This window comes from Astyanax mexicanus, chromosome 13 (genome assembly GCF_023375975.1).
Source record: "Astyanax mexicanus isolate ESR-SI-001 chromosome 13, AstMex3_surface, whole genome shotgun sequence".
Taxonomy (NCBI): domain Eukaryota; kingdom Metazoa; phylum Chordata; class Actinopteri; order Characiformes; family Acestrorhamphidae; genus Astyanax; species Astyanax mexicanus.
The window spans coordinates 42151290-42176974 of record NC_064420.1 but is presented as its reverse complement, the minus strand read 5'-3'; the positions used below and the strand labels follow the sequence as shown (position 1 = coordinate 42176974).

Here is a 25685-nt window from a genome sequence, read left to right as displayed (position 1 = left end):
TACAATTAGGACTGGAGGGAAGTTTGAATTCAGTCCTTTGTTCTCCTGTGTTTGTTTGTGACATGGCTGGTGATCTGAGCCGAGTGCATCTGTCAGTATGTAAGTTTGTGCTTTCTTATTTAAGCCCTTTTATTAGAATATGTTTAATTTGATTAAGTTTATAAGTGTATTAAACTGTAGAACTTTATTAATCTGTCTTTAATTGAAATGTTAAATTTTTTTATATATAAATTTGGGTTTCCTATTTGGCTTGCTGATGATACTTTTTTCTGTAGATTTTATATTTTATGTAGTAGCCAATCACACAGGAATAAATGGAAGGAATAAATGTTGTCATCATGGCATTAAATTGATTGACTTCATCCTTTTTAACCTGTTTGACTGCACACCATGATTGTTCACTTTTCAAAAAAGTCAACTTAATGCCATGATGTGGGTGGTAATGATAGTGACTGGCAGTGTCTGGCTAGAAGTGTCCATGCATTTCTATCCTAAATTAGTTTACTGCTTGTAATAAAATGTAAATGAAAAAATATTTAGAAAGGGGTGCACAGAGTCTTAGGGGACCTATTTTAGCAACATATATATAGGCAATCGGTCAATTACACTTTGAATAGCTGGATTTAGGGGTGTCCTGTGTCTTTTATATTATGAGGGTGCAAAAATATACCTCGCATGGCTCAAATCCAAGCAAAAGGCATGTACTAATTCTCTTAATTAATCATGGGTGTGTTTTGGGCGTAACATGAAATAAACCAATTAGTGTAACAGTTGTCATTCCCTTAAAGAGTCAGGTGAGCTCTGACTTTGGCACGTTTGTATCTTAACAACGCAATGCTTTTGTGCGTCTCGGCAGAGACAGATACTGACCTGTGCGTTCACACAGTGAAGATACACAAGCAGCTCATTCAAGAGAACAGCAATGTTATTTTATTCTTTATTCTGTTCGTTGTTGAGTTAAAAGATGGGTTTGCGGCCTGCATCACGTCTGTGTGTGTGTGTGTGTTTACAGAGTGTGCCGAGTGCACACGGCGCTCCTGCAAAGCTAAGATAGGAAGGGACTCTGATGAATGACTGTTGTCAGGGTTTTAATTAGTCAGTGGCGCTCCTGTATTTCCCGCTGCAAAATAGAAACACACCAGATATTTACCTGAACACCTCACATCCAGACCACCACGCCCATCAGTGTAGTATTATTCCTAAACTCTTTCATTATCTATATTATATTTTGATATGGGATGGAGTAAAGCAATAATTACTGGTGTTTCAGATGTACTTGGTTGTTGAATGTGTTTTACATGGAGTTTATAGAGGATGAATGAAGCTCTTTTTTGAATGAAAAACATTAACACATCTGCTCAATCTGTTTAAAACAACATTCTGCTTTATTCACACTGCCTGCAATTTTATCTGTAATACTTTCACATTTGAAGCATGCAAAAAACATTAATTTAACAAACATAATTTAGTATGAAAATGTACAAAGTTACAAAATAAATATTTGCTTATTTTTTTTTTTGTACAATAACAGATTCTGGATCTGATAACCTAGAGCAATGAACATTTTAACACAGTCACTGTACCCACTGTGAAAAGGGTGTATATTTAGTATTATTAAGTAATCATATTTATGTTATTCTTCTATTTGTAGGAATGATGAGAGCAAGGGAAATGTTTTTGCATTTGTGTTTGCATGGTAAGGAGTTCTTCTCCATGAGTAGTTTGAAAATCATTGGTCCTTAAAGGAGAAATTTAGAGTAAAATGGACTTTTGGTGTAGTAAAACATGATAAAAAGTACTTACCTTTGATGAATAGCACACCTCTGTTCTCCCACAGCGGTGCCAGGAGGCAGGCTGTGCGGAGTCTATGTACAGTATATGTATGTCTATGACATTATCAATACAAATATGGCGGAGCTCAGAGCAGAAGCTAGCATTATGGGATGTAAACAGTGGTTTTATTAAGCTTTTTGTGCATTTTTAAGTTATTAATGCCTCGTTTTAAGCCCTGAGGCTTTCCGGATTGGATGGTGGAGCTACTTTGAGCTGGATAACGGTGGAAAAAGCTATTTATCAGGGCAAATTATGCCCCGTGTCACCTAGTCTGAAGTGTGTCTGGACAAACAGTTAAAGTTTCTGGATCTTAGAAAGCTGTGGGAGAGAGGAGGTGTTCTATTCATCAAAGGTAAGTACTTTTTATCCTGTTTTACTACAACAAAAGTCAATTTTACACCAGAGTTCTCCTTAAAATCAGTCCTTAAATCAATGCTTAGCCCTGGCCACACTACTGATGGTGTAATGCCCTCTTGTGGGCAGGGATGGACATTGCTACAGGAAATAAAAGCAGCAACAACATAAAGGAAAACTTATAAAAACTATATATATATATATATATATATATATATATATATATATATATATATATATATATATATATATATATATATATATATATATATATGTGTGTGTGTGTGTATATATATATGTATACATATATATACATATATACACATGTATACATATATATACATATATACACATATGTGTGTATATATATATATATATATATATATATATATATATATATATATATATATATAAAGAAGTGCTTAACTTACAGTGCAAATTACTGCAAACTGCTTTATCATAAATAATAATTCCAGTGCAGAAAAGTCACTCATATCATCTGAATCTGAACATCTAAAAAAAAAAAGACTTTAGGCAGACAAAGTGTAAACAGGATGAAACTGGATTCTCCAGAGTTCTAGTTTCGTACTTCAGGTTCCTGAGTATTAAGTGCAGCTGAATTCTTCAGGTAGACGAGTGCAGCTTCCACAAGGCACTTGGTCCGTCTGTCTGTGCATCTTCATCACGATCCTCCTCACTATCATTATTAAAACTGATCCACTGAGTGCCTGAGTGAGGATCTAAATAAAACGCTGCAGCTCCTGCAGAGCAGAGCTTTATCGTGCTCAGTTGCTGGTCATGCATTTGAAATGGTTTTTGAAGTAGAACATGGCGTTCTGAGTGCTGGACTGAGCCGGATAGCGGAACTTGGAGTATTCTTTATCAGTCTTAGACTGTCCCCACGGCAACATCCCTTTGATCTTGGAGGCGTGGCTGACTATGATGTCGTCACAGGAACCAATGTGGAGAGAGCCAAGACCATCAACGAAAAACTCTGGAGACGGAGATGAGATAAAAGATATTATACGGTTAAAGATACTCTAGTAATACTTTTTGAGAGTTTGAGAACCCTATATAATTTTCTATATTTCTGCACACCCTGCTAAAAAAATATATATATATACTTAATTGTACTTTAAACATATTGAGAAGTGTCTAAGTGTGCTGTAAATATACCACCAGATTTATGTACATACTTAAAATATATTAAAAGTACATTAATATTATGCTTGCATAAAAACGTTCTTTGTAAAAAAGTACAATATAGTGTATTTTAAATAATAAAAAATAGACTACTATGAAAAACACTTTTAGTTTAATGTAATTCAATATAATTCTAAAATACTTATTTCCAAATATACTTTTGTACATTTTTAACAAAGTATGTTAAAAACAACTATTACAGTAGTTCACTTAAAGTAAAACGTTTAACTTTTTAGAAACTAAATTAAAATTACTAAAGTAATTACATATAAAAATTCTGAAGTAAATTTGTTAATGAAAAAAAATCTAAAGTAAATGTGTTGCTAAACATTGTAGTACAGTATATTAAAATATATGTTATAGTCAACAAAATATACTAGAATTGTGCTACTTACAAAAGACAGGAACAAGAAGCATATATGCACTCTAATGTAAATAGATCACATATATTTAACATCAATTCTTAGTACATTCCTAATATACCTGGTGTATAATAGTGAAACAGTTGTAATACGCATTAAATGTATTATAATTTTATTGTAAGCATATTTATTCAAAATAAGGGGTTACATACATGAAGTAGTTTAAATGTTTAAATGTTGCTTAAGTATATTTTAAAAAGTTTCATTTTAGTACAGTTAAGTTCACTTAGCACAATTTAAGTAGAACTTTAGTATTTTTTTTTTTAATTTACAATTAAAGTATAACAAGTACAAAAATGGTTGTTCGATTTTAGCACTCTTTACTTAAATCTACTTTTTGTATTTTCACTAGGGTAAATATGACTTAAAACATGATCAGATCAGTAGGTAAAGAGAACCCAGATAACCAAATGACACAAAAATATTAAACTTGGTTATTTATGTGTTGTATTAGTAAAATTAGTAAAAATAAGCATTTTTAATGATAGATAGATGGATGGGTGGATGGATGGATGGGTGGATGAGTATTTTTTCCAGTGCAGTATGCAGGGATAAGCTGTTGTTTCTTTGTTTTTATTGTGTATATATAAAATAACAGAAAAAAAAGAAATTATATGATGTCCATTGTAATGGACGAAGGGTCCGAAAGGTTTAAGTTGCAGTGCATGCTGGGAATTGTAGTGCAGCGGATGGGCTATTATTAATAGAATTTTAAAATAATTTCGCACGCAGGCCTTGTGTTCGATGCATGTGATTAATACAGTCATGGCTTTAAACCAGCAATACATCACAATACATCAGCAATACATCACAGCAGAGCTACAGTACAGGAGACTTTAAACTGCTCACCTAGATGTGCAACCCGAGCCAGGCGAGGGTCAAATCCAACTTGCCGCACCTTCTCAGTGTGAGCCATGAAGAAGTTAATGACCGCATCAGCGACCACACAGTTAGGGAAGCCCTCAATGATGTGGTGATAGCCTCTCCTCATGTGTAAACAGTCCCCCTCCTCTCCTCCATCTTCAGAGGAGATGGTGTGTCTATAGGTGGCGGTGTAGCCCGTTACCTCCCGCACTGCTCCTCCTACCTGCACACATGCAGTCACACATACGTACAGTTTAATATACGCATTATAAGCACAACTACACTAAAACATTTTAAAAGGATGCAAAGCATTACTTTATTATTTGTTTCTCATCAATTGTGAAAAGGAAGCGCCTAAAACAGACCTAGATCTGCTGTATGGGATCAAATATGTAAAGAGCCTGATTGCCCACCAGATGTCACTGTGATGGATTATTTGAATTTCTTCAAATAATCAAATCTTTTTTTCAAATCAATTGGAAAATCATGTTTAAAAAATCTGAATCTCATTGAAAAGTTACTTTATTTCAGTAATTCAGTTCAAAATGTGAAACTCATATATTATATAGATGTATTAAACACACAGAGTGATCTATTTTAATTGGTCTTTTCTTTGGTCCCTTAATTTCCAAATAAAATGTAGAATTTACTGATGATTAGTGATAGTTTGGAGAGTGGTTGTTGGTTTACTGTGTTTTATTATCAAGTCTAAAATCAGTGCAGTGTTTTCTCAGGAAATCCTAAAGCACTTCACACTTCCCTCTGCTACTGACAACTTTTATGGAGATGCAAAAAAATGCAAATTTTCTGAGACACTGATCTGAGACTGGATTCTGGTGCGTGTGTGTGTGGTTTAGCTTAGTTGTGGTGGTTCCCCTGATGGAGTGTTTTATTTACCCTCTTGCTGTTGGGTTGGATAAGGGTCTCCATCCAAGAGTTATTGTGTTATTATGGGAGAACCACTGATTTTTGGCAGTTTTTGATGGATCTCTTGTTCTAAATAAAGCTTGGATAGTATAAAAAGGTAATTTATTCTGTGTTATGGCTCACATTTTATAATGTTTTATATAGATACTCTGGTATATAGTTTTTTGGGTAAAAGTCAGAAAATACACAAAAAGAAATTCAAACCTATGTTCAAACTTAAAAAAAATAATCAACAATTGTTGTTTTACCCTGTTTAACAACCCTACAGTGTTAAATAAACTCTAAAATATTAACACTGATGAGAGTTACATAGGGTTAATATATGATTCCATACGGTGTTGAATTAACTCTAAAATTTTAACTCTTGTGGTAGAGTTATTTTAACACTATAGTGAGTGTTAAATTACACTGTCCTAAATCTAAATCTTACAGTTAATTTGACACTGTCATTTTTGCTGTGTAATATGAGTTTTACATTTTGATTTTTTTGAGCTGCACCTGTATACTACCTGTGCTCCAGTTTCACTTTGAGGTTTTTCTCCTGTGTTTACGGACGGCTCTTGCCCTCGGCAAGTACATTAGCTTGTTCTGCTGTGTGTGCATATATCTTTAATAGCAGAAACATTAACAGTGTACCAGCTGCTGACTTCGCCCAGCATAACTCACCGATCTATCCCTATTGTGAAGGTGCCAGCATAGTTTATCTTGCTTCTGTGATATTAGCATCATTATAACAGTGTTCGTCTTGCCCAGCACTGCTATCCCGGTGTTGGTCATAAGCCATGTTCATCAAAGCCCTTCATATCTAAACAGTACTAAATACATGCCATCATGCTGCCGGCGCTCAGAGGGAGCAAAATTGGCGCTGCTCCCTCCGGGTGGGTAGATGGCGCTCTCTCACCACATCACTCCTAGGGTGATGGCAGCAGCACAGGGCGTCTGTGAGCTGATGTATCGGAACTGACCTTGCTGTGCTTTCCTCTGAGTGTACTGTGATGCTACTCGGCAATGCTGCATAAGCAGCAGCTCGAAAAGAAGCAGTGGCTGACTACACATGTATCGAAGGAAGCATGTGCTAGTCTTCACCCTCCTGGTGTGTTGGGGCATTACTAGTGATAGGAAGAGTCCTAATGAGTGGGTTGGGTAATTGGCTGTGTAAATCGGGAAGAAAATGGGGGAAAATTAGAAGTAAAATGATTTTTAAAAAACAGTACTGAATTCATCTAATAGGGCCTTTATATATTTTTTGTTACACAGGTTCTGTTGGGTTTGGTGGACCCATTGCAGTTTGGGCTTATACTTCAAAATAATCAAACATTTTCTTTGTTACAATACTCAGCAGATGTTAACTTCATCCCAATTGCAATAATAATATAAACAGCTGATAAATAGGTATTTTTATTTTATAAACAATATAATCAGCAAATGTACGAATGTAGCAAGTTTAAAAAAACAAAACTATAATGTATTGTTTATTTAAGTTAAATGTAAAAATGTAGCCTACTCAGGTCAGTTTATACCACTACCACTATATTCTGGGAATGCCCTGTTATTAAAAAATATTGGAGAGACAATCACAGTGCATTAGAGGAGACTTTGGAGAGTTCTCTATAATTTAGATTTGATGTTTTAGATTTGGAAAATACCCTTATGGAAACATGGAGTGCTTCAGTTAAATAATTATTTAAAGTACTCCTAGCAACAAGTAAAAAGGCGTTGACTAAAAAATTGGCTTCAATCAAACTCACCACAACTAGGAAACTAGATTAACGTTGTGAAAGATGTCTTTATAATGGAAAAAATCCAAAGTGATAGATTTAATACCTGAGAGGGTTCAGACAGTGTTGGGTTTTGACTTATTTTTAGCACAGAAAATGAGCCACGGCCAATGAACCTTATTTATTACTTGTATCATTCTGATTATTGGTCCCAACGAACAGAAGATCTAATAAGAGTTAAGGCTCTTAGAGCAAGGCTTTAGTCATTTACCAGGAAGACTTACATGATATGGTTCATGAAACATAATAGATGTCATATTTTAGCACAGCACCTTTTTAAAATAAAGAGCATCCCTATTCTTGATATGTTATTGACAATTTACGGCAAACAATGTCAGTCTGTCAAAAACTTGACTTGACTTGCCTGTTTTGTCTGAAGTCTATACAACCTTGCTTTGTATATATATATATATATATATATTAGGGGTGTCACGATTCTCTAAATCCTCGATTCGATTTCATTTTCGATTTGAGGGTCACGATTCGATTCGATTCTCGATTTTCTTGTTTTTTTTTTCTTGTTATTTTATGCCTCATAAAATTTAAATAATATATTTATTATTATTATTATAAATATTATAAATAGTATTATTATTATTTATTAAGATATATATGGTAATGCCATCTAGTGACTTTTTTTGGTAGCAACAGTGTGCACTATTAAAACAAGAAGTTTATCAGAGCTGTGTGTAGATGGCTGGTGAAACTGCTCACTTACATGAAGCTGCAGTTCTTCATCCAACCACTAGTCGGAGCTGCAGCAGCAGCACAAGCTCCACTCTCGTCACTACTTCAGTACAGCCGTAAAAGACATTCAGACAAAGCAATCCAGACTGTTCTCATACAGAGTTTCCCAATGGTGGAACAAACTTTCTTCCACTACCAGATCAGGAGAATCTCTCACTATCTTTAATAAACTCCTGAAGACTGAGCTCTTCAAAGAGCACTTACTCTCCTAACACCTCTAACTAACTACCTTCTACTACCAGATCAGGAGAATCTCTCACTATCTTTAATAAACTCCTGAAGACAGAGCTCTTCAAAGAGCACTTACTCTCCTAACACCTCTAACTAACTACCTTCCACTACTAGATCAGGAGAATCTCTCACTATCTTTAATAAACTCCTGAAGACAGAGCTCTTCAAAGAACACTTACTCTCCTAACACCTCTAACACACTAACTACTTCTAACATAATTTCATTATTTCCCTTTGACCTCCTTTAGGCCCTGTCTAAAAATGTTTTACCTTTAACTTCTATTACTTTTGTACTTTACTATTGTGAGTCGCTTTGGACAAAAGTGTCTGCCAAATGTAATGTAATGTAATGTAATGTAAATGGCACAAGCTGATTGCCATATAATACGTGTTAACCAAGGTGTTGGCAGATGCCAGGTTAACCAGGTTGTGATCTGAGCATTTGGGCCTGCATTGGGCCAAGATTCAAACAGGAGCAGGGCTGATGGAGCTCAGGCTCGGCGTGGAGTATTCCAGTATTCTAATCTGAGTAATAACAGCTTTATTACAGCTTTACTGCCTGTTTTATTGAGCATCTGACAATAAAACCCATAAATCCTACAGACCAAGCAAACCTTGTGTTAACAGTTCATGCAGGTGGAGGTGGTTGTGTGATAGCACAGGGAATGTTTTACTAGGCACACAATAAGCCTGTTAAAACCAATCAATCATCACATGACTACCACAGCCTGTTAGAGAAACAAAAGAGGGCCCTACCCACATTTACTCCACGTTCAGTTCAAAGGCCAGCGGTCTTTAACAGTCTTAAAGAGGAAAAAATCAGTTTATATTAATATCATTAACTGTTATGAATAGACCAGGGGTGTCCAAACTACGGTATTTTAGAAATAGAATGAAAGTTGGCCCGCTGTTAAGCAGGTTTTTATAATATGAGATTCAAAGTTTGAACGCTAGGTGTCAGAAACGGGCCAAAGAGTCTAAAAGAGGAAAGGGTGCGCAGTTCTAGCGCAGAAAAATAGGCCAAAGAGTCTAAAAGCGAAGAGGGTGCGCAGTTTAAGCGCAAAAAAACGGGCCAAAGAGTCTAAAAGCGGAGAGGGTGCTCAGTATTAGCACAGAAAAACGGGCCAAAGAGTCTAAAAGCGGAGAGGGTGCTCAATTCTAGCGCAGAAAAACGGGCCAAAGAGTCTAAAAGTGGAGAGGATGCGCATTTCTAGCGCAGAAAAACGGGCCAAAGAGTATAAAAGCGGAGAGGGTGCGCAGTTCTAGTGCAGAAAAACGGTCCAAAGAGTCTAAAAGCGGAGAGGGTGCTCAGTATTAGCGCAGAAAACGGGCCAAAGAGTCTAAAAGCGGAGAGGGTGCTCAATTCTAGTGCAGAAAAACGGGCCAAAGAGTCTAAAAGCAGAGAGAGTGCTCAGTTCTAACGCAGAAAAACGGGCAAAAGAGTACAAAAGCGGAGAGGGTGCGCAGTTGTAGCGCAGAAAAACGGGCCAAAGAGTCTAAAAGCAGAGAGAGTGCTCAGTTCTAGCGCAGAAAAACGGGCCAAAGAGTCTAAAAGCGGAGAGGGTGCTCAGTTGTAGTGCAGAAAAACGGGCCAAAGAGTCTAAAAGCGGAGAGGGTGCGCAGTTCTGGCACAGAAAAACAGGCCAAAGAGTCTAAAAGTGGAGAGGGTGCGCATTTCTAGCGCAAAAAACAACGGGCCAAAGAGTCTAAAAGTGAAGGGGTGCGCAGTTGTAGCGCAAAAAAACGGGCCAAAGAGTCTAAAAGCGAAGAGGGTGCACAGTTGTAGCGCAAAAAAAATGGGCCAAAGAGTCTAAAAGCGGAGAGGGTGCGCATTTCTAGCGCAAAAAACAACGGGCCAAAGAATCTAAAAGCGGAGAGAGTGCTCAGTTCTAGCGCAGAAAAACGGGCCAAAGAGTCTAAAAGCAGAGAGAGTGCGCAGTTGTATTTTGAAAAATAGTTTACACAACACTGTCAAAGATAGATAAAGATAGTGAGTCAAGTAAAATGGTGTGTACATAAAAATAATCAAGAAAATGTATTATTTAAAGTGGTATATTTCATTATTTGTTTTATTACAGAGTCTGTGGCCCGTGACTTCAAATATATTTCTCCTTCTGGCCCCCAACAAAAATAATTTGGACACCCCTGGAAAAGACCAATCGATATCCACATACTGTAGATTACAGAACAATAAAATTAGACCAATACAACTTTGTAACAGAGCTTTAGCAGAGTCTTTTATTGTCTTTATGAGAAATTTATTTAATGTTAATGGTTCGATTATTTTAATACAAGAATATTAGATGAAGCATTCTGAATTTCTTATGGGCTCTATTCCAGAGTTTAGGGGTAATGTAAGACAATGGCCTGCCACCTGATGAGCTGTGACAGACCCTCATCTGAACAAAGTGCTCATCTCTATGGTTTATGGACATGGGCGGATCTACCGGGGTGGTATAGGGTGGCAGCTGCCACCCTAAAAGAAAGCCTTGCTACCCCTGCTTCCACCCCAGGCCAGAATTAAAAGAAAAGTTATTATGGCCAATTTGATGTTTACGAGAGCAAATCTCCGATGTCAGACTGCAGTAAATTATAATGAAAGCACTGTGTGTAGTTGCAGTGCTGATTTTGAGCTTATAAAAATCTTATTTTGCAACCCTAACATGTATTGTTTGCTAGGTCCAATGATGTCAGTTACTTAGTAACTGTGGTAAATATATATATATATATATATATATATATATATATATATATATATATATATATATATATATATATATATATATATATCTTCATTTAAAAAATGCATTTTGTGTTTAGTTAGATCCTCCCTGAAAACACCGAAATGAGGTAAAATTCAGCATCCACCCCACACTACAGGATACTGAGTCACAAATATTAAACATTTCATATTTATGATTCATACTCGGGGCATCCCCCACTGCTCTGGGAGAAGATCAGGGGACTGTATAAAGATTGTATTTTAGACACCACTCACTACGTGATAAGCTGAGAAGATGCAGTGTGGCCAGGTGTAAACCGGTTAATCATTTATAAGTAATTCAGGTCATTACAGTTTAAATGAGAAGATAAGGAACCGATATAACCGAAAGGTAACTGGAAGCCTCATAGAGCTAAGAGTAGAAGACCACATCAAGCTCCATTTACCGCAGACTGAAACAGAAAGCTGAGGCTACAGTTTCTTAAAGCACAGGCTTTCCACAACTGAACAGTAGAACATGGGAGAATTGAGGCCTGGTCTGATGAGGCCCACAGATGTAGGGGCAGAATTTGTCGCCAGTTTGGCTGCATTCTGGACTTTTGTTCTTTTGCATTCCTCCTTCCAACTCTACCTTCTGAAAGCACTTCATATTGAAGTAAATCTGCTCTTTTTTTGTACTTCTTTTACTTTAATTATATAATATAGTACAAAAGTCTTACTTAAATTGTGCTAAGTGTGCTTAACTCTACTAAAATGGAGCTATTTAAAATATACTTAACCCTTGTGCGGTGTTCATATTTTTGTTACTTGTTTACTTTGTTACTTGTATTTAATTCAGCAAAATTAAGCAATTTTACATTAAAATGCTTTACACATGTTTGCTTCACCTAAATCGCAACAATATAAACAGCTTACATGGTTAACATTTGCCCTTTACCTTTCTTATATTACTTTTTTTTTTCAAAAAGTGCTACTCTTTTTTTTATTAGTTTTTTAATAAAATGTAAAAGAAAATGAATTAAACTCAAGATATGAGTAGAAAATTAGTTTAGTTTCAAATTTACAAATGAAGCAATGTTTATTAACCCCTGGCCAAACATACTGAATGTAATATAAATGTGTGTGTGTGTGTGGGGGGGGGGGGGTGTAAAATGTGTGTTTATCGAAAATGTGTTTTGATATATGTTTTTCACAAAAAAATGAGCCAATGCCGATGAGTTAAAAAAATTTTTTTTTTAGTATCATTTGATGAAAAATGAAAACGGGTCCCACAGACCCGAACACCACACAAGGGTTAAGTAACATTTAAACATTTAAACTACTTCATGTATGTAACCCCATATATTAAATATGCTTACAGTAAAATTATAATACATTTAATAAGTATTACAACTGTATTACTATTATACACTAGGTACAGGGGTTGGACAATGAAACTGAAACACCTGTTATTTTAAAGTGGGAGGATTCGTGGCTAAATTGGAGCAGCCTGGTGGCCAATCTTCATTAATTGCACATTATTGCACCAGTAAGAGCAGAGTGTGAAGGTTCAACTAGCAGGGTAAGAGCACAGTTCTGCTCAAAATATTGCAATGCACACAACACAACATTACATTACAACATTACAAAGAGGACAAATTGTTGGTGCACGTCTTGCTGGAGCATCTGTGACCAAGACATTAAGTCTTCGTGATGTATCAAGAGCCACGGTATCCAGGGTAATGTCAGCATACCACCAAGAAGGACCAACCACATCCAACAGGATTAACTGTGGACGCTGTAAGAGGAAGCTGTCTGAAAGGGATGTTCGGGTGCTAACCCGGATTGTAACCAAAAAATATAAAACCACGGCTGATCAAATCACGGCAGAGTTTAATGTGCACCTCAACTCTCCTGTTTCCACCAGAACTGTCCGTCACCACAATAAATTATTGTGCTCTAAAACCAGGAGTTTCAGTTTCATTGTCCAACCCCTGTATATTAGCAAAGTACTAAGAATTGATGTTAAATATATTTAAATTAGAGTACAAATATGCTTCTCGTTCCTGACGTTTGTAAGAAGCAAACTTCTAGTATACTTCATTGGATATAAAAATATATTTAAATAAACAGTACTACAATTTTTGTGCACGTTACAAATTCACTTAAATTTGTAGAAATGTAATAATTTAATTTACTTTAAGTGAACTTCTGTAACAGTTGTTTTTAAAACACTTTGATAAAAATGTACAACAGTATTTTTGAAAATAAATATTTTAGAAATTGAATTGAATTACATTAAACTAAAAGTGTACTTCATAGTATATATATATATATATATATATATATATATATATATATATATATATATATATATATATATATATATATATATATATATATTTAAATACACTATATTGTACTTTTTAAAAAGTATGATAAAAGTTTAGCTTTCAAACATTTGACGAAAGCATAAAATTAATGTACTTTTAATATATTTTAAGTAATAAATATACATCTGTTTATAGCACACGTAGACATTTCTAAATATGTTTTAAGTAAAAGTAAGTATATATATTTTGTCACCAGGGTGGATCTGCAGTCCCACAACATGCATGAATGATTCAGTAAAAAGAAAACTCTGGATGTCTGGATAATGTCTGGATCTGACTCTCCTAATAAGTATCACTCTCACGGCCCTTCAAGGGACCCTTTGAGGTCGTGACTGCCAAGTTATGAAGCCCTGATCTAGAAGACGTAAAAGCGTAGACTAGCTTCTTAACATCACACAAGGAAGAAATATACTTCCTTGCTTTAACCACTGTTCTGTCGAGTTGTGCTGTCTTGTCAAACCGTGCTTCACTAGTGTTTATTTAAAGTCTCGATAAAACGTGGAATCAACCGGAGATCCGATTTAAACCTATTGTTTCTTACACAAGATGGCTAACATTGACTAGCTCTATAAAGAGAAGCTGTAAGCTCCACCTGTGGGCGGTTCTGAGCTGAGGTGGGCGAGGCCATGAAGTCACTGATTGACGTCGACATTTTGCATCTTTCTTATCAACTCGTATTTCTGAGGCTTTTCTTTTTTAGCTAGCAGACAGTGGAGGTTGAGGAACAGGGACATGTGCAGCTTCCATATACAACAAAGAGAGACTTATAGTATTTCACAAAAAAAAAACAAGAAAAAGTGGATTTTAGCAGAAGGAGACCTTTAATCATTGAAGATACTTTTTTTTCCTGACCACATTTCCTTCCCAAATTTGATTTTTCCCCACTTTGCTGGACAGTCCTTAGTCCTTAGGTGGACAGGAAGTGTATTTTTAAGATTCACATGCAAAAACCATGTTCAGAATATTCATGCCCAGAAAACTTGCACAAACAAAACCGTACACATACATTTGACTGTGCAAACACACGCTGTGCAAACAAACCCTTACACAGGTCTGTTGATTCAGTATGGAAATGCTTTGCAAATGTTTTTTCTGAAGCCTTCTCCACAGATAAAAATACACTGGCATAAAGAGCATAAAAAAAAATCCTAAAGCAACAGAAAGATATAAAACAAAAAAAAACAGTGGATAAGAGAGGTAGACGGGTAGAAAGAAAGAACGAAAGGTATAGGTACAGGTCCCCTGTCCCCTGAGGAACTGCGCTATTCAGGGCGTCGGCCTAATTGCACTGACATATGTTTAGGGTGTGCCCTGACCATTATTTCCATACTCAAACAAACTCAGTCACCTGTAGAGTTGGCTGTTTTGTAGTGAAGGCAGATGTGTTACACACAGAGAGCAGCACACTCTCTAATACTAAACTAAGACCTCCATACTTATAGTACACACTGGAGTATCACAGCTACACAGTGACATCTGCACTAATATGCATATATACATATCTATATATTTATCTATATATTGCATTTATTTCAAATAGATGTAAATACTGAATTTAATTTTAAAATGGGTGTAAATATTGAATTTTATTATTTAATCAAAATCATTTTACCATTATTATGAAAATAATAGCATTTATATTTTAGAATAGTATAACTACTACTACAGGCTACTTTAAACTGGCTAATTTAAACCCATCACACACACACACACACACACACTTCCTGAAGAGAAGAAATAATGCCAAGGTATAATGTGAAGTGGAGATCATCATCCAATATCCTGATTTGATTAATGCTCTTATTGCTGAATGCAATCAAATCCTCACAGCAATGTTCCAAAATTAAATTTTTGGATACTCTTGATTTCATGAGAAAAATGTATTTTGTCAACATAGAATAGCTTAGCTGAGAATATATTCTAATTCTAATTAAGTAAATTGAAGAATATTAAAAATGCTGTTTTTTAAAGTTGTTCGTTTCTGTAATGAACTCTAAATTACAGTGCTACTTAAAAGGTGTCTTAAAGTGAATGAAAATGTTAAGAATGAAAAATACTCAATAATGAATTCTTCGGTAATAAAAGACATTACATGTATGAAGTCATAATTAATAATAATCTAAAGAGACTAGCTCCATATGTGGAAATGCTTGACTATGAATGAAGCAGTCCAGGTGGTGTTAATGGGTTATACTCTTACCAGATCTAAAGTAGTGCTCTCAAGAACCTCCACCATCTTCTCCAGCTTGGTGTTGGAGGTGAAGATGAAGTCATCATCCACCCACAGCACGTATTTAGTGGTGACCTGAGAGATGGCCAGGTTACGCCCAGCGAACCACCCCTGTGAAAAGCACAACGTTAAAAACACTAAATTAAACGTCACTAAATACAGAAAAGAGGCTTCATACCAGGCTACATAATTCTGCTTATTCTACTAAATTTCCTTTGGGATAAATAAAGTATCTATCTATCTCTATCTCTCTATATCTCTACATCTATATCTCTATATCTCTCTATATCTCTCTATATCTCTCTTTATCTCTCTCTAACTCTCTATATCTATATCTCTATCTCTATATCTCTATATCTATATCTCTCTATATATCTCTATCTCTCTATATCCCTATCTCTATATCTCTCTCTATATCTCTCTAAAGTATTTTTAAACCCTAATATCTGTACTTCTACCTGAGTAATGAATGTGAATACTATTGTCACCTTTGCTCGTTATATCCTCGATACACTTAATAAAAGAATATTACTGACTCAACAAGAATATTTATCACAATATGATACAATATCGTCATATTGCACAGCTCTTAAATAAGTTTACAACTGTAAACAAACCCATTACATTACACTGACATCTCTTAAGTGCTAGAAAACTGACTGTTCAAAAGAACTGATGTTGGAACATTGATCTAATAGAGCATGTGTATCTGTGAATGTGTTTGTGTATTGTGTGAATTATTTTTGGAGGGAGTTGTGTGCCCTTTTCTCTCTTCTCTCTTCTCTAGTTCTACAAATCCGTTTTTAGCTTCTCCTCCGTGGTTAAAAGGCAGCTGTTCTGTGTGTCAGAGGGCGGGCCTGTGCTCATGCAGCGGCTCTCTCTATTGAAATGAATAGGATGCGCTGTGCTGGTGGACGGGGAGAGGATGCATCTTTATTGCGGTCGCGCCGCACTTACACTAAAATTTTATTTCAAGTTGCGGGCCAAAAAATATTGTTTTGCCGGCCGCAAGTTTGAGATCCCTGATTTAAAGTGCTCACTACAGAATACTGTCTCCCTCTGAGGATGAGCCTGGGGACCCCTGGAGTGTGCTTCACGGCCCACCGGTTAAGAAACCCTGGTTTATCTCATCCTCCTCTCCCTTGTGACTCACACACACACACACACACACACACACACATGCGCCTTTGTCTGTATGCGTGAAGTTAAAAAAAAAAAAGTTAATTGAGCGGCTAAAGTAACGTGCAGTAACGGGGTGTCGAAAATGGTAATGGTGGGGCGCCGAGTGGTCCAGTGGTCTAAAGCGCTGCCACTATGAGCAGGAGGTCGCAGGTTCGAACCCCAGCTCATGCAGCTTAGCCATCAAGCTGCCGGTGTTAGAGGGAGCAAAATTGGCCCTGCTCCCACATCACTCCTATGGTGATGTGGGGAGAGAGCACAGGGCGTCTGTGAGCTGATGTACCGGAGCCGAGTCGCTGTGCTTTCCTCCAAGCGCGCTGTGATGCTGCTCGGTAATACTGCATCAGCAGCAGCTCGAAAAGAGGCGGTGGCTGACTTCACATGTATCTGAGGAAGCATGTGTTAGTCTTCACCCTCCTGGTGTGTTGGGGGGGCATCACTAGTGATAGGTGGAGTCCTAATGAGTGGGTTGGGTAATTGGCCGTGTAAATTGGGGAGAAAATGGGAAAAATTAGAAAAAAAGAAAAAAAAAGAAAATGGTAATGGCGTTATAGTTACAGTCAGAGTAATTAGTTAGATTACTTGTTACTGAAAAAAGTAACGCCGTTAGTAACACAGTTTATTTCAACGCCGTTACTCCCATCACTGACTGTAACCTATAATACATACATGATCACATAGTTACTGAGGTGAATAGTATACAGAACTTACAGGAAAAAGAAAGAATCTGCAGCAAATGTTGCTGATAGGGATAGAGACATTTCAGTCCCTGTGTGGTGTGTGTGTGTGTGTGTTGAATGTGTGCGTGCGAGTGTGTAGGGTGATGGGTGGGTTCAGTACAGTCTTTATGTGAGTGTAAGGAGTGTGTGTGTGTGGTGGGGGGCAGGGGGGATGAAGTACACTGGTATCAGAAAATAAACACTTATACATGAACTTTGATCTGCAGGAAGCTTGCGGTAGGAAGTGCAGAAGCTCTTAAACATCCGTTAAAATTTATGAGCACATACACAGAGAGAGAGCATATTGTTTTTAAAACACGACCAAAGAGAAAGATAGCTTCTTTTATTATATACTCTTTAACCAAGATATAAATCTGCTTCATTTCTCTCTTTTTTTGCAATAATATTGATACATATACACTACCAAACAAAAGTTTGGGGTCACTCAAACAATTTTGTGTTTTCCATGAAAAGTCACACTTATTCACCACCATACGTTGTGAAATGAATAGAAAATAGAGTCAAGACATTGACAAGGTTAGAAATAATGATTTGTATTTGAAATAACATTGTTTTTACATCAAACTTTGCTTTCATCAAAGAATCCTCCATTTGCAGCAATTACAGCATTGCACACCTTTGGCATTCTAGCTGTTAATTTGTTGAGGTAAGCTGGAGAAATTGCACCCCACGCTTCTAGAAGCAGCTCCCACAAGTTGGATTGGTTGGATGGGCACTTCTGGCGTACCATACGGTCAAGCTGCTCCCACAACAGCTCAATGGGGTTCAGATCTGGTGACTGCGCTGGCCACTCCATTACCAATAGAATACCAGCTGCCTGCTTCTGCTGTAAATAGTTCTTGCACAATTTGGAGGTGTGTTTAGGGTCATTGTCCCGTTGTAGGACGAAATTGGCTCCGATCAGGCGCTGTCCACTGGGTATGGCATGGCGTTGCAAAATGGAGTGATAGCCTTTTACCCTGTACAAATCTCCCACCTTACCAGCACCAAAGCAACCCCAGACCATCACATTACCTCCACCATGCTTAACAGATGGCGCCAGGCATTCTTCCAGCATCTTTTCATTTGTTCTGCATCACACAAACGTTCTTCTTTGTGATCCAAACACCTCAAACTTGGATTCATCCGTCCACAACACTTTTTTCCAGTCTTCCTCTGTCCAATGTCTGTGTTCTTTTGCCCATCTTAATCTTTTTCTTTTATTAGCCAGTCTCAGATATGGCTTTTTCTTTGCCACTCTGCCCTGAAGCCCAAAATACCGCAGCCGCCTCTTCACTGTAGATGTTGACACTGGTGTTTTGCGGGTACTATTTAATGAAGCTGCCAGTTGGGGACCTGTGAGGCGTCTGTTTCTCAAACTAGAGACTCTAATGTACTTATCTTCTTGCTCTTACTCTAAAATGGCATGAACAACTCATCCAGGGTAAACATATATTTTAAATATATAAAGAAATTAGTTTCAGTTTATAATTTATGTCCAATTTAAAACCTTTCATCGTTAGCGTGTATACGTACCTTCCCAAAAGGCATGGTGTAATGCTCGATGTAGGGTCCTGTCACAGGCTGAGGGTGCTCGCTGTCATCAGCTATAATTATAGTGACGGTGGGGTAGAACTGCCGAATGCTGACAATCAGATCCTGAAGTTTATCATAACGCAGAAATGTTTTGGTGGCAATGGAGACCAGGGCACTTATGTTGTATTCTAGAGAAGTAAAAATGAACACAAACACACATAAGAACCATTTTCTGAATACATTTCTTCATCAGTTAAAATGTAAGAAGGAGCTGTTACCTGCAGAAGGTCCGGGATCGTAGAGCTTAGGAGGAACTTCATGTCGAATTTTAATGGTAAAGGCCGCCTGGAATCCATCTGTACCAAATTGGACTAGTGGAAAGAAAAATAAGTTTTGATTGTGAATGAAATTGTATGTAATCTGCATTAATAAATGGAAAAACTAACAAGCAAAATCAATGCATTGATTTAATAGTCATATATTGTTACTGATATGCAAAAAAAAAAGGGTATAATATACAGTATTGGAAAAAAATAAAAGACCACTTCAGTTTCTGAATCAGTTTCCCTGATTTTGCTATTTATATGTACATGTATGTTTGAGTAAAATGAACATTGTTGTTTTATTCTATAAACTACGAACAACATTTCTCCCAAATTCCAAATAAAAATATTGTCATTTAGAGCATTTATTTGCAGAAAATGAGAAATGGATGAAATAACAAAAAAGATGCAGAGCTTTCAGACCTCAAATAATGCAAAGAAAACAAGTTCATATTCATAAAGTTTTAAGACTTTATGTTTGATGGCTTGTGATCATCCATCTTCCTCTTGATTATATTCCAGAGGTTTTCAATTTGGTAAAATAAAAACAAAAACATAATTTTTAAGTGCTCTCTTAAAATTATTAAGTGCTCTCTTAAAATTATATCCATATTACCAAAAAAATACATACACTGTCCAATAAAAGCTAGTTAAGACTGATTTAAACTCAGGTCTATACATACTAATCTAAACTATAAACACCAGACAATAGTAATGAGGGCGGGGCTTACAATAAAAGACACCTGGAGATACAGAGGACAGTTTAGGGCGGAGACACAATGCACAAGGTCAATACCAAAGGTTAACAGAAGGTAAACATGCAGCCAACAGAAACAGGGAATTAGATACATAAAGCAGACACAATCGGGCAGCAGGGCCAAGCCTAAAGTAAAATCAGCTATATATTTCAGCTGGACACTATTAACTACTAAATAAGTACCTTCTGAAGGCCGGTGATTGCACTGGAGTTTATTTAGGGGTTTTAAAGAAAAGAAGGCTGAATACTTGCGCGTCATTAAAATACATTTAAGTTTGTGGTTGTAAGGTGACAAAATGTGAAAAAAGTTCAAGGGGTATCAATACTTTTGCAAGCCACTGTTTATCCAACTGTCTATCGGTAAATAGCAATGTAAATGTATTGCTATCTTGGCCACGAAAAACATACATCATTCCTATCTTGGCAACACAGGTGCCCCTCTCGTTACACACACACACACACACACACACACACACATGGACGCGCAGCAGTGCACAAACCCAACTTTTACATCAACAATAAACAGAACATAAAATAAAATAGCATTGCTGTTCCCTTAAATTTCCTGCCTATTTTAACTGAAGGAAACTGGTTTGATCAGGTTTTACATTTGCAGTTTTTTTTTTGTTTGTTTTTTTTGTTTTTTTAACAAGAACACAAACCATCATTTCCGTTACCAAGTATATTTCTTTACACACCATCACATCTAGGTCAGACATTAGCAGCAACTGTCAAGTAAATGCTGGGCTGCTCTGTTCAGATGTACATAAAGTGAACAGGTTTACCCTCCTGTTCTGTTCCGGGTCAATTTGAGCCGTTTTAAAGTTTGGAGATCTAGGAAAAATAGTTAATAGTATTTTTTCAGTATTAAACTTCTTCTGCTTGCCTTAATTAGTGAAAATGGTTCAATGGTTCAATGGTTTACAACCACCCCCAGCTAAAACTAAAACTAAAACAAAATTGTAATGTTATATTTTAATGTGTAAAAAATGTAAAAAGAATATATATATGTTGGTCTTTCAAAAGTAATAAAGTAGTGAAACATTAAAAAAGTGTATTTTTCATGAAAAACGAGTGTATTATCCTGATTGAACCATGACCTGATAGAGGTAAGGAACTCCACTGCACTAAATATTGATAGAATAATTAGCAATGGGGTTAGTAAAAAAATAGTTACACTGCCTATTAGGATTTTTTTGGGTTTCAGATCATCTTTTGTATAATTAAACATGCACCAGTTCAAATTAACCCCCGAACACCATTACTGTTTCTGACAAACAAACATAATAGGAGGGTTAAACTGCTGTGTAGAGATGGAGAGAGTCGCAGCTCACCTACGTCTGCAGTGTTGGGGTGGAAGATGGTGTTGGTGTAGGTGATGAACTGCAGCTGTCGGTTGAGAGCAGGCAGCGCTCTGCTGGAGATTTCTATATGAGACGATCCTTCACCCCTCACCCTGACACTGTTCACCACCCCAGACACATCAAATGTTCCCATAATGGCAGTTAAATTCACCTGCAGAACACATGACAGTAAATAGCAAACACAGGGGTGAGTGTTGGGGGCAAATGTACTAAAGCTTGAACTTTGCATCAACTTGCATACAAACACTGTGTAATACGAAACGAAACAATGCATTTTTTAAAAATATACTCTGAATGAATTATGGTATTACAAATATGGACACATGCTAACTTTCACACTTTTTCCAAAAAAATAAATAAATAAATAATATATATATATAAAAAAAAAAAAATATATATATATATATATATATATATATATATATATATATATATATATATACATATATATATATATATATATATATATATATATATATATATATGTATATATATATATATACATATATATATATGTATATATATATGTATATATATATATATATATATTTTTTTTTAATGGGTTATTTAATAACTTTTATATTATTTTACAAAAAAAATATCAAGTTATTTTAATGTAACAAATTCATTGTTTGTCTCCACGAAGAATATGTTACTGAAGTCACTCCATAACAGTCTGGTACAACTACCCACCAAGTTTCATTCCTGTCTGTTTATTTATTCTGAGTGCAAATATTGTTTTGACAGTGAATGTAAATTTATTTAAATGATTTTCTGACTGTGGCCATTTACAAGTTTAATGATTATTGATTAAGGATTATCTATGATGTCATTAATTAATCAATATACCAAATATTAATAATACCAAAAACTAGGGGTGGGGGAAATGTTTGATTCTTGGATGCATCTCGATTCAGACGTGGACGATTCTGTATTGATTCACAAATGACAAAAATCGATTTAGACATTGTTGCTATGAATTTTGTGTAACGGTTATGCAATTGGACCTCCAAGTAAGCTTAAACGATTCCATGTTGTTTATTGACGCTGATTTATGGTCGATTAGCACAAATGCTAATCCAGCTGGCTACCTATGGTACCATTCACTACTTTCCTCTACATCATTTTCCTCCAAACTGTCAAAACAAACTGTCAAAGCTGTGATTGCTGTGAGCCATTATGATCGGGAGATCGCTGGTTCGAATCTCTGGCATGTAGCTTGGCATCAGCTGCCAGAGCCCTGAGAGAGCACAATTGGACTTGCTCTCTCTGGGTGGGTACTGTAGATGGTGCTCTTTCCCCTCATCACTCCTAGGGTGATGTCGATCAGCACAAGTCATCTGTGAGCTGATGTATCAGAACCGAGTCGCTGCGCTTTCCTCTGAATGCACTGTGATGTTACTCAGCAATGCTGCATCAGAAGCAGCTCGAAAAGAAGCGGTGTCTGACTTCACATGTGTCGGAGGAGGCATGTGCTAGCCTTCACCCTCCTGGTGTTGTGGCAACAGTAGTGATAGTGGGATAGTGGGATTACACTGGTTAGCCATAACATTATAATCACCTTCTTATTTCGTCTGGTTTTAATATTGTGGCTGCAGCTTTTCTAACCATTACCCTAACAACTTTCCCTGTAATCCTAGATTTTTCTGTTAATCTATTAATGGATTAATTGAAAAAAAAAAATGCTTTTGAATGGAAATAAGTGTCTATTAAATATTAGGATTTACTATGGATCATTACAGATACTTTACTTTAGAAGTACCTAGAGCTGGGCGATATGGCCCAAAAAAAAAAAATCTTATTTTTTTTTTTTTTAAATCCGATTTTCGATTTAAATAAAAATTTTTCCCCTAGTAAAATCTCCTAAAAGTCGCTAGAAGTCGCTAAATGAGGTCATCGCCTAATTTGCATAATACATGTTTTTGAAGCTGTAAAGGATTAACATTGTGAGAGAGAAAAAAAGTGAGTAAAAAACACTCTAAATATGTTAGAAATGATACAAATGAACTCCAACAAATGAACAACTTTTGTTGCTTTTTAAATAGGCAGTCACATCTCAAAATAACTTTATTTTACATAAATTACATAAGGGGGGGAGGGAGAGAGGGGCGGGGCTGTGCGCAGGAGAGAGGGGCGGGGCTACGCTCAGGGGAGCATCGGTGGTGAAAATTTTTCATAAAAACAGCTCTAGAAGTACCAAGTAGTTATTGCAATGAGGAAAAAGAACCATCAAGATGCATCGATAATCATTTTATAATTGTATCATAATCAAAATCTAATCATAAAGTAAGGTGCCTAACATTTCCTTCACCCCTACCAAACACCAGACAAAACTTAAGAGTGTAAAAGTGTGTAAAACCTACCGAATAAAGGCTTTTCGACTTCTGTTTCAGAGCCAAACCTTGAAACAAAAACAAAACAAAAGGCAAATGTGAAGAACAAACACAGATTCACACACTGTCCTGTAGTAATGCTCTCAGGATGTTCAGTATGTGTCACTTAGGAATGTATGAGTTAAACAAAGAAGGAAATAGAGTGCTGTAAGGAGCTTCACACACTTTCACTACAGGCTCTTCTGGGTTACGGTGCCAAAAAATGAGTGACTCAACATAACCAGAAAAGTGGTGAGCAGTGATTCAGACTACAGAAACAAGAACAGTAAGCTCAGCTATCTATTGTATTTACTTGTGTAGATCTCAAACCAGACTAAACCTGTTTAATCCTTTGCATAAACTCAGGCCTGATTAATCACACAGTTTGTAGGACTGTCTCTTACCTGGAATTACCACAGACTTTTTAGGTCGGACAGAAACGCCCTGGGTGGGGTACTGAAGTGGGCTGTTGGGTTTAGCCACAATGAGCAGGTCTGCTGCTGACTGAGTCCTACAAAGAGAGAAATATGAAAAGAGAGCTCAGAAAACAAGATAAACAAGATTTCAGCATGTTGGCATGGTGCTGGGGTCTGGGGTTCAAGTCCCGACCTGTGTAGAGTTATCATACATTCATGTGTCTGTGAGGATTTCCCACAGGCACTCTGGTTTTCTCTCACAGTTTAAAAACATGGTGAACTGGATACTGTAAATCAGGGGTCGGCAATACTATAATGAACGATTAGTGCTGGGCGATATGGGAAAAATCATATATCACAATATGGAATTTTTTGTGTCACGATAACGATATATCATAAATCATGATATACCACATTTGAGTATGTTTTTAGTTATTCTTCAAAAAATATGACAAAATAATATAATTGCTTGCTTTTTTTCCAACTTTATTTCAAAGTGACATTAAACCCAACTTTCACAAATGAGAATTACTACATTTTAGTGCAGCAATATATATATATATATGTGTCAAATGAAAACAGATGAGGTGGATGCAGTAGCTATTTTTTTCAAAATTATACAGGTATTTAAATTGAGTTATCAAATGAACAATTTAAAGTGTCCATCAAATAACGTAAAGCAGTGTCATGTCGCACAATCACATTATAAGGCTTTTTTTAAAAAGAATACTTTATAATCACTTATATAAACCGAGTTTGTACAAAGTGACCACACCAATACATGTCATCGTAGCCTACTTTATATATATGCATGAATAATTGATGAAATTACTGTAGAAACGATAGGGACGATAGGTAAGCAGCACGATAGACACTTTTCTATTCTCCCCATGATATTTATCGTCATATCGCACAGCACTATGAACGATAATGAAAAAAACTTTTGTTTACATTCCTCCCCTGTCTCTCTGTCGTGCACTGCGTGACTTTAGTTTCCGTTTAGTATCCTCTTTTTTCTGCCCATTCTTGGGCTCCCTATTTCCTTATAAGGGCGTTTTCTCCCGGCCGTGTCCCAATTTACTAGCCGAGGCAGCAATGGTTTATTGGATTGCGACCCTGAAGACACAGGTTTGATCCCACGTAAGGAGCAGTGTGTTTATTTATTTTAAATGTATTTTTCTTTCTTATTGGGGTTACCTACTTTAAGATCAACTGTTCTGCAATTGGGTTCAACAACCCTCTGGGCTGGAGAGCTACTAGTCTGCTATAGCACTCCCTCCCATTACACTTCATTTTACAAAACTGATTTTTTTTTTTTTTTTTTTTTTTTGTGGCC

At 36.4% G+C, this 25685-nt stretch overlaps 1 protein-coding gene across 1 annotated transcript in view; it reads right to left on the bottom strand.

Moving 5' to 3' along the window:
• Positions 1 to 2582: 2582 nt before the first annotated feature.
• The window catches only part of b4galnt1a (beta-1,4-N-acetyl-galactosaminyl transferase 1a), a 41741-nt gene continuing 18638 nt past the window's right edge, over positions 2583 to 25685 (bottom strand). Inside the window, exons 4-11 of the mRNA XM_022676903.2 lie at positions 24338 to 24444; positions 23925 to 23962; positions 21532 to 21712; positions 19396 to 19488; positions 19118 to 19305; positions 15654 to 15794; positions 4662 to 4899; positions 2583 to 3181 (exon numbers count right to left, since the gene is read on the bottom strand). Coding sequence (XP_022532624.2) covers positions 2973 to 3181; positions 4662 to 4899; positions 15654 to 15794; positions 19118 to 19305; positions 19396 to 19488; positions 21532 to 21712; positions 23925 to 23962; positions 24338 to 24444 — 1195 coding nt within the window. The 3' untranslated portion in view covers positions 2583 to 2972. The remainder of the gene's footprint in view (positions 3182 to 4661; positions 4900 to 15653; positions 15795 to 19117; positions 19306 to 19395; positions 19489 to 21531; positions 21713 to 23924; positions 23963 to 24337; positions 24445 to 25685) is intronic.